We start from the raw sequence: 10,578 nt of genomic DNA, 5'->3' as shown, positions 1-10,578 counted from the left end.
AACAACGACACAGCTTCCATTTCAGGGAAATAATTTCAGTTCACACTAACTGATTCACCTTGTTTAATACTGGTAAAGACAAATTAATATGCAGGCTACAAAAACTTGAATTTATGCATGACCATAACATTTTAGAAAAGACAGTAAAAAAATAAAAATAAAAACAACAGTGAATGAATACTGCATTCTTTACCTGTTGATATTTCCCTATTACCCTCCTGAAATGATCTACATAGACCAGTCTCATTTTTAAGTTTGGGGTTGTAGTTATCAAGATTCTTACGTAGCTTAAAAACATGCACGTCATTGCAAATTTAGAATAAATACATGTGTTTTAATTGCATCTTGCATAAGAGAAATAGCATTCTCAGCACCCGAATGGCGTATGTAAAATATCTTTTAAAAATCATTAATCAAAACCATCATTCACTGATGCTATTAATGTGAACTCTTTGCCTTTAACAGTTTCGCATGAGGATTGGAATTCATTTATTTCATTGGCCGGGAGATCCATTACGCGCTCTCTACGATTCCTGGCTGCTCATTGGGTAATAAGACAGTCAATCACTGTCAAAAGGCTCATGTGATTGGCCAGAGAAAACGCATCTTCCCAATTGTGCGCCTTCCAGTAATCCCCTGTAGCTTGCGTCCCATTGGTGGAGAGAGCTGTCAGTTATCCCCGTGCTGATGCTGGATTGGCTGCGAGTGGCGAGCGTCTGTGTCCACCCCGCGGTACCTGTCGCGCTGTGAGAGGTGGAAAGCGCTTCCTGTTAGGCCGGCGGTTCCCTCCCTCTTGCTCCCCCCGCTGATTCAGACAGTCGCCTGTGCTGGAGTGTCTGATCCCAGCTGGTATGTTACTGTGCAAACTGTGTCGTTGCAAATAAACACCGGTGGAGTTATCAAGAGGATACGGGGGACCGGAGGGCCTTTGCGAGGGATAGAGAGCACGGCACGGCAGTGAAGAGACACTGACGGGGGGGGGGGGGGGCTCTCTTTCCAGTCCACATACGCCGTGGATCACGCAGAACATGGCGGAGCAGCATACAGTCACCGACGGCAAGCACAAAGCTTCCGCGAACGCCGGGGGCTCGTTCCCGGGTCACAGTCGGCCCAACGCCGCCGGCGGAGGAGGAGGCCTGTCCGGCGGTCTCACCCAGCCGGCTGGGTGGCAGTCCTTGCTGTCGTTCACGATCCTCTTCCTGGCCTGGCTGGCGGGCTTCAGTTCGAGGCTCTTCGCCGTCATCCGCTTCGAGAGCATCATCCACGAGTTTGACCCTTGGTGAGTAGCCTGCCGGGCGATGGAGCCGCGGGGGGATTTGGGCACCGGTTGAAACGCAACAGCTTGCGATCGCCGCTCTTGCAGGTGCCCGCAACTTCACCGTGGTCCTTCTCGAGCCAACTCCGAGAGAGATGCGTTAATTCACGGGAATGAAAGGCAGAGTTGCGAGTTGCTTTAACTTGTTGGAAGGCGTTTGCTGCACACGGCATCCATAAGGCCAGTGCGTCTTCGTTCATCGATTGAGGACAGACACAGCAGATGTGCCGAAGTGATGCAACTGCAACTGGCAAAGCTGTAGTTTATTAACATACCACCGTGAACCATGATCGCCTGTGTATCTGACATGATTTTCGGTTTATGATTGTTTGCACTGTGCATGTGGTAGTAGTGGCGCTGCAGCGCACTGTCCGAGGCGTAGAGCAGCGTGGCGTTTATGTAACCCTCTAAACTGAATCTGACAGGGGCAGCTGAACCCGGAAGCGCCGAGGTTTTTGCAGCGTTTATTCCTTGCATGATCCAGCTGCTGTAGTAGGTTTAACTCACCTGCTGAATGTATTAAACTGAGTCAGGATCAGCACTGAATTTCACATGAAGGATGCAGAAAGAAACAGCATGACTGTTTTATAATATCCGCTCCAGGAGGTAGACATTGGTAGCTAATGTGTCCGTGCACAGGTTCATTGTGTGCATCTTGTATTGTTCTGTGGCATTTGAGCTTGCAGGTTTGTGTTCATGAATGAGCTTCACAGTCAGTTGTTTTTAGTCTTTCTTCTCAAATGCTCAGGAGCAACAGAAGTGAGCATTTCTGCAATTAGCTTGGGTGAGCACATGCTCGGCGCGCTGCCTAATAAAATAAGGGTTTACCTGTAATTATGCCTATTACTACCCAAAACACTAGAGACGAGTTGCTTCCCAGCTTGTTATTTTTGCCAATGCAGCCAGTTCTAAATCGTTACCCCCCCCCCTTAAGGCCAGTGTTAATCAAATTAAGTACATGCTGTGTTATTTTAATGTAAGGTGCTTTGCAGTTGAGGAAGTAAAACAGTTTGAAGTTGGCTTAGCTGTCTAGACCATCAAATCATATGGGGAAAAATATGCTGTGTGGTTTGTTGAGCATGGATACCCACATTGTTGTTGTGTAATACTGTACTCAGTCTTTTGTGCAACACCAAATGGAAGAATGTGCATGAGCCTGAAATATAAAATGCATCATTTTAGTATAGGAAACTATTTCTCTCCCCCCCCCCCCCCCCCCCACACTCCTCTGGAATACAGAGGCATCTGCAGTTTTTGCCAAATTCAAAAGAGCATCTGATAATGTAATCAGTGGTGTAGTATGACTTATTGTACATGTTAATTTAAAAGGAAAGTCTCCTTGGTAGTATCATTTTATGTAAAAGAAAAGGAACATTTGTGAATTTTCTTAGTTTCCGAGATCATTTCTGGGCTTGCTTTGGCACTCAACGACCATCTCATTTATTTCACCAGGCATTCACTTGAAAAGGTTTCTTGTTGCAATTATTTCAGGTTTTCCACACTTAAGCTCGTCCTCTGATATCCTTGTCCAACCTCAAGCTTTTAATGGTAGAAGTGCAGGTCTGGTATGTGCTAGGAGCCATGCCATGACTTTGTAGAGTTTTGTATTTGCTGTATATTTATATATAAATAAAATAAAAAGATGGGCTGGTAATCTCCCCTTCCCCAGCTGAAGTGGTGATCCCCGAGCTGATCAAACCCTTGCAATATTCATAGTGCTTCAGTTCGACACTTAGACAGGGAGTTAAATGATCGGCCTGGGAAATGTAATGTATTATTTGTATATCACGTTATTTACAATAAAAGGAAAATGACTGCCTTACCCCCCCCCCCCCCCCATATCAATATATATGTTTGGGGCCAAATGTTAAATGCATTACGCATAACTTGAAAATAGAATGCATTTCCTAATTTTATGCTGCTGTTGAATTCAGTGTCATTCAAAACTCCTACTAGGAAAACATCATCTGAACCACCACTCATGTGTCACTAACAGTGTGGGTTATTTTCCGATAGCTGTTTACTGAGGATCTTCTGCAACAAACCATGAATCTCTGGCCTTGCAGCACATATCAGTCTGGCTCGCAGCCAAGATAGGCCATTGGTGGAATTATTGATTTTTATTATGATTTCATTTTCATCATTTCAGAACCACTGAACATGGAGTGAAAAGATGGAATTTGGGATGTAGGCTTCAGTTTTCTTTGGGGGCGGCAGGAGCGTTCAGAAATGTTTATTCGTCAGTCAGAAATCTTCCCTCAATATGAAATATTCTGCTTGAGTAAAATGGTGCTCTAGACTGTATTGCCAAAATATAGCGGGAAGTTTATGGACATAATAGAGAGAACTGTGCCTCTCTTCTCTGTATGTTCTGAAATCTCATTCCCAGTATGGAGGGTCATGGCCGAAGCAGGAGTTCTAAAGATGTGCTTAAAGCATTTCTTCTTTATGCTTTTGATCTCTTAAAATCTCCAATGAATCAGAGATCCTATGGAATCTGCGCAAAACCACATTCCAGAATCATACTAGTTGGTTCCAAGGAGTTCTCAAAGTGCAAAATACATGAACCTCCTGTAGTATTGCATTTATTTATTTACATAGTGTAATATCACTCATTCAAGTGCATTAAAAGGCACTACAGATGCAAGGTAAAATGCCCAAATAATTGGCACTTAACAGCATATACTTGTAAAAGTGAGGAGAAGCCAACGTTTGCTTTCAATACATAACAGGTGTATTCTGTACTCGTGTCAGTACAACAGATGCTGCAACTGCAGTTGCTTCTTCCAAGAACATTCCTTTGATTTGTGATTGTGCACTCAAAGCAAACTGAACATGAAACGAAGGTAGAGAAATCCTCATTCATTTATCTAACCATTATATTCTGTGAATAACAAAAATAATCCAGGTCTGTGTTCATTAAAGCAACACTTTGACAGCAGTCCATGACGAATACTAGACCTTGGACTTGAATAGATAGATTTTTCTATAATGACAGACTGAATGAAGAGCTGTTATGTCAATTTAGTGTTTTAAATATTACATTTTAATTTGGAAAAATTGAAGAAATTGGTTCCTACATACTTTAAAAAACAAAAACAAAAAAAAACTTCTAGATTCTCTATCAATACACAGTTGATGTATTAATTCCTAAATATATGTTCAATGTAACATTTCCTCCACATTCAGGCATACTCATTTTAACCTTGATCAACTGTAATTTAAAGCTGATTAAGGGAAAATCTATATACATTGTAGGACCATTACATTTCTCACTAAAATATGACAAGTAATATTACTTATTAATACATGTAAATTAGTACATTACTAAATGTTGAAAATGTAATCCTGCGTTAACACATTGGAATGTGTAGAATTAATAGGTCACTATATATTGATGTATATGATGCTTACAGTCATAATTATTTTGGCATAGTGTAAGCACACTATATACACGTCAAATACTGGACTTTTTCACACTACCAAACACTTGCTATACGGCCAGATGGAGGGGAGATTTAGCAGAGCTGTATGTGACGGCTGTAGAATTTGTGTCGTGTATAAGGGTTAAGAACTGAGTGTGTCATGAGTTTTGTTTTGAAATCCGGGTGAGATTGGTATATAATTAACTTTCTGCATCCCTAGCGTCCACCAATGTCTATCTGTTCGCTGGTACTGTGACAAATACCTTTCGGGGCATCTGGAACAACAGTGGCGCTGAGCAAGCAAGAAGAGGCTGCAAGTGAGAGAATCGCCTGAGAAATCCAACTAGGAGAACAATTTGCATACAGAAGTGGCTGAGGGATTATTGTAATGGAAGTAGCGTCGTCCTACAATGCAAGTCATTAATGTAGTTTCTGTTTTTTCCCTTCACGCCGTTCAACGTTCCCTCCCCTAGCAGTAGTGCTGTATACGGTGTTAGTCGCATGTGATAAATTATGAATGCAGAGAGTGTCGAAGGGTGCTGTGTTTGTTACCTACCCATAAAAAAAAAACCATAAGAAGCCGCTTCCTTTCCTCAGATAAGCCTTGATTTAATAGGTGCTTCATTTGAGATACTTGTGCTGAATCGGCAGTGGCAGTCCCCCCCAATTACAGATACCTCCTCAACTGGGTTTAAAGTGTGCACAATACAACTGGCCTATTGAGAGCTGTGCTACCTGCGTACTTCATAAGCCACATGTTCAGCTTTGAAGGAAAATGACAAAAGTGACAGGTGATTATTAATGGGATTCGCTGGTAATTGTAAATTTTGGTGATTGCAGGGGGGAGGGGAAGGTCACTGCGTTGTGTAAAACCCTTTGGCCTGAATCCAGAGACAAATGAGGGAAGGATGAATGTGTGTTAATATTATTGCCAAAGTCGGAACATGCAGGGCCAGGGAGATACAGCAGGCCTTTCCCACAGCTCTGATGCCCGATGTGTGGCCTTGTTCAGGTAGTGTCTTGGCTGGTAAGGCCCGTCTTCTGTTCCCCTGTCAGTTGGCAAAATGCGGTTTTACTGCTGCCAGATTTAATCCTCACGTTATGTTCTCCAGAGCCACAGTGTTGCATGTTAGTGTCATTCATTGTCCACGTGTAGTGATTTATTGTTCACCTAACATAAAGGCACTCTTCTTTGGTCCAGTAGAGATAAAAGCATATCTTTGGAATTTGGCTGCTGCTGATTTGTAGCTCTTCAAATGAAAGATGTGTGTGATGGTGTCTTGGGGGGCGGTGGGGGGGTGGCAGAGAATCAACTGTTCTTTACCAAATTAGCTTCAGCCTTCAGCCAGTTCTCCCATCTAGTGATCAGGGACAGTCAATCTAGGACAAGAATGTTGGTCAGAATACGAGGGATCGCTGCCGCAGACAAGATTTGAGCATCCTGCTGCACGATCTCTGGAGAGACTGGCCAAGTCTAGCATATTGTTAATGAGCAATATTACAAACATATCTGTCCAGCAAATGTCCTCCTACACACGCTCTGAGAATTGCCCTTTGATCACAAAAGTTTATATATGCCTTCTTAATTTCGTTGAGAGAATATACTGATCTACTAGTTTCAGAAGCTGTGGTTTGAGGCATCTTGGGCTAAGCTTTATAATTTTCCATGAATATTATAAATATATTACTGCACTTGTTTTGTCATTACTACATTATGAATGTTTAGGGAATGTGTGCTTAGTCAAAGTGGACCCGTCTATTTGTCATTTTAACACCCCTGTGAATTTTGTTATTTTATCCAGGGTGAAAAACCTGACCTTAGGAAATATATGAATGGATTAGAGATGGCAGGACAGTGTACAAGAGAAAATAAATATGAATGCGAGTGATTGACCTGTTCTATTGTTCTGCAGAGTAGCTGTTTGAAATGAATACCTTGGGGTTTTGTGAAATGGATGCTTAAGTGCCATGGACCTGCTTGCACCTTCAGCTTTTGTCCCAACTAAATATTGACTTACTGTCATGGTCGTTTCTCCAGAGGAAGCATTGATTGTGAAATACACTTTTTTTTTTTTTTTTTTTTTTTTTAATACTTGCAGACATTAATGCAATATTTGAGGTGGGTTCAATTCAGATCTCTTCAGTGGAACAAGTCAGAAAATAAATTGCCTTTTTCCATTCCTAGAATTATGAAATTTAAATACTAAATGTGCACCGTTGCTGCCCGCAAATGCTGCATGTCTGTGTATTCAAGATTTAAAACAAACATTATAAAGGTTTGATAACAACCTTGCACTGCTGAGCATGAAGTGCAGATAAATATTGAGCTTTGGAGTCCTAGTATTGTTGCAGAAAAGCTGTAGGTTTGAAATGTTTATTTTAAGCAAGTTGGCAACATGCAGATGAATCCTATTTAGTGCTTGTAGACTCTGGCATGTGTATTGTAGATTTGCTGGTTTCCACTTCATATCTTGCTGGTAGAAAGATGCAGTAAGGAGAGACCCCTGCCAGAGTTTTGTTTAATCTCAATTGACTGTGCTGAATGCAGTCTGCCTCGTTCTGTTGTTGGATCCGATTTTGTATAGTTGAGTTTGACTTTATTGAGCTATGGATGCAGATTAAAGGAAAGGTCCTATGGGTTCTAATATCACGGTTTTATGTGTCTGTTGTAGTGTATACATAAGATGCATTGCACTCTTCCAGATTAGTTTTATCATACAAGCAACTTTGAGCTGTTATCAAATCGGCATTGTTGGCATTTCGCGCTCTTACTCCTATAGTAATTATACTTTTCATGGACCTGAAATCTACTCTGCCCACGCCTGTTTGAAAAACTGAAGATGACATTGTTCTTTTGAAAAGTACATCAACAGAGGAGATTAATTCACAGGGGAGATTGTTTGTGCAATAAGTGAGCATAGCAGTTATTAGTGAATGAATGAGATGTCTGTTCTTTAGTTAATTAATTAAAAATACGTAAGTGTATCTCCCCTGCATGTCTATTAAAAATAAATAATTTAGGTGATAGTGTTTCAACCCCCTCCAGTCTTCAGTGTGTCAGTGTTTTGGCTCATTTCAGGGATTTCAAGAAGCTCAGAGTTTATAGAGCAGCAAAGGACACTGTCTCCTTGATGGCTTAATTAACAAAACTTAACAGCCTTGACAACTGGACCCAGGCTGCACACGACCTTCCCGGCACCGTGTTTTCTGTACCCATCTCATGTCAATACAGTTAATATTCTAATAGTTCTTATAGTATAAAATCATGAAAAACTTAGATTTAAGGTATGCAGATTGTTTTGCATTTGTATTGTATTTTTTTGTTGTTGCAATTAGTGCTGTAATTTTCGTGTTACTAGAATTTGTATTTCTGCCCTTTGTAAATTTGAGTGTTTCCCCCACTGTCTTCGGTCTGCTTACAATCACAATACAGGGTTTTGTGGGATATGTGTATCTTTCAGGAATCAAGGTAGTAGACCTTGGTAGCTTGAATTTAATGTGAAGTTGTTGCTTCTTTTAAGCTTTTAATAAATGTATTCAATTTTCAGTTGTAATGTATTGACATGATATCTACCTATAGCTGTAAATATTTGGACATGACTGTTAGGCTTCTCCGTCTAGTCATAACGATTTGAGTGGTTTCAAATGATAGGGCTGGAATCTGAGCCAGTCATGCGACTGAAGGCAATTACTGTACATCACTGCAGTATTCAGAGAGCAGCGGTGTTTTTTAATTGTTGGAAAGTTCTTTCAGGAACTGACACCGAGTATTTTGTTGCTCTGGATACCAGTTCTTGATAGCTAGACTTTCTTTGCAATATTAGCTGCACTGATCCTTATCCATGTTTCCATGTAAAATTTATGGATCTTAAATTAATAACAAAGCAGTTACTTTTTTTTTTTTTTTTTTTCTTCACTGTACGTAGTCAAAAACAGATGAGCTTTCATTAATTATTACTTCTGTTTTAAATTATCCAAAGACCATTTACTGGGGTGGGGGTATTCATACATCCCTTACAGCTGCCTTTTGAAATTTGTATTGAAATGTTTGTCAAGTTTTTTTTGGTGCAAATTCATAATTATTTATGAATTTGCTTAAATCTTCAGTAGGAATGAACTTGTATGAATCAAACTAAACAGCTCCTGGTCACTACTTTCAATGGCAAAGTCAGTCAATCCATTCGCCATGACGGTGTATTTTTCAAAACTCAGAATGTGAAGGTTCAGGTAGAACTTTCACGACATTTTCATATCACAATTAAAGCTGCCGAGTTTTATATTTTTTTGCTTTTCCCAAACATTGTGTAATGCTTAATGTGACTGACTTCTAAATATTTTATTTTAATCTTTTGAATGCAAAGTGTAAGTGAGGCTGTCTTGTGCATCACTTGCAAAAATCAGTGGGTCATTCAGAGCGAATGAACTTACCTCATTATCGGTAATTCTTCCGGTTTAAAAAAAAAAGTGCTCCTTTTTAAAGAATTGTCTTCTTAAACCCTTTCTTGCTGCATTTTCTTCAAAAAGCCAGGACATTTATCTTAATCGGCTTGTCAAGTTCATTTTGAAATGTTTCAGCCTCACGAGTTATCTCACCCACATCTCCGTTTTATTCAGACTGGCAGTAACCTGCTACAGCAGACAAAACACATCTCATATCAGAGGGTTAAATCCACCCCAGGAGCATTCACAAATGAAATAACTATGTAGATTTCGCTGCCTCTGAATGAATTGCTCTGCTGTCACATCAGCTGAACTTGGCTGTCTCTACAGTAAACAATTGAATTTGTTTGAACATTTTGACTTGCAAATAAGTATGCAGGCTAAATAAACTCAACAAAGAGCAATGTCGCTTTGAAAAAAATACCTCTCGAGCTTCTTACTGCTCGGCAACACTTCAGTGTGCAACTTAAGTGGCAATATGTAGTAGCTGCCTCTGGGACCGATGAGTGGGTTAGGCCCACTCTGCAATGCTGCAATGTGATCTTGAATGAGCATATTTGAAAGGACTGATGTTTTTAATGAAACCTATAAGCTACTTTTTTTCCCTGAATGAATGAATCCTGAACTGTTCTTGTTTTAGTTTTCTGGGTGAGGTATCTTTAAGGTTTGTGCTCTGTCCTCCACAGCTACTATGCATATGACTTTCATGCTTTCACCTTTTTTTGTTTTCCCTACCAAGTGTTAGAAATAATCAAGTAGATACATTTTGTATATATATTTTTAGTTTATTTAAAATGTTTAATGTTTAAAATAAATCCTTGAACCACTGCTTAGCGAGTAAATTTCATGCGGTTCCTTAATCCTCCTTCTCCTCCCGTCTTCAATTTAAAGATGTGAAGGTAGTTTTTGTTTACTTATGCTCTGAATTTGTGTTTTATATGATGCACTTCAATTTCATCACTTCATTATAACTATGGCTGTCAGTTTTGTCAGGTGATAACCCCTTCTTCTTGTGTAGCTCTGCGCTGAAGCAATCACATTAAGAATTTGTCCTTTGTGATTGACATGTTCGAGAATTGCTGTGATTGAAACACCCAAATTTCTGTAAACCTGACATCCAACTGATGGATCTTCAGCAGTTTGTTTCCACCCCCCCACCCCCCTCCACCTCTTTGGCTAGACGCACTATTTTCTGTGTCCTACATTGCAAAGTATTGCAGATCTGATCTAGAGATGAGATTCAGCATTACACTTTCCTGATGCATAACACCCTAAGTTTTTATTTTTATTTTAATCCTCTGATCATTAAGTGTGTCAGGTATAATTTAATTTACAAAAGGCACTGTGTAGGCCAGGCATATTTAGTTTTGAGGTTGTCATTAGGTGACCCCATCCTTG

General features: G+C 40.2%; 1 protein-coding gene across 1 annotated transcript in view; it reads left to right on the top strand.

Moving 5' to 3' along the window:
• The first annotated feature begins 794 nt into the window (after nt 1-794).
• The window catches only part of stt3b (STT3 oligosaccharyltransferase complex catalytic subunit B), a 53,722-nt gene continuing 43,938 nt past the window's right edge, over nt 795-10,578 (top strand). The window contains exon 1 of the mRNA XM_066691381.1: nt 795-1,279. Within this exon, the coding sequence (XP_066547478.1) occupies nt 1,029-1,279 (251 nt within the window). The 5' untranslated portion in view covers nt 795-1,028. The remainder of the gene's footprint in view (nt 1,280-10,578) is intronic.

Source organism: Amia ocellicauda, chromosome 18, assembly GCF_036373705.1.
Source record: "Amia ocellicauda isolate fAmiCal2 chromosome 18, fAmiCal2.hap1, whole genome shotgun sequence".
In the NCBI taxonomy this organism is placed as follows: Eukaryota; Metazoa; Chordata; class Actinopteri; order Amiiformes; family Amiidae; genus Amia; species Amia ocellicauda.
This window is presented reverse-complemented; position numbering and strand designations above follow the sequence as displayed.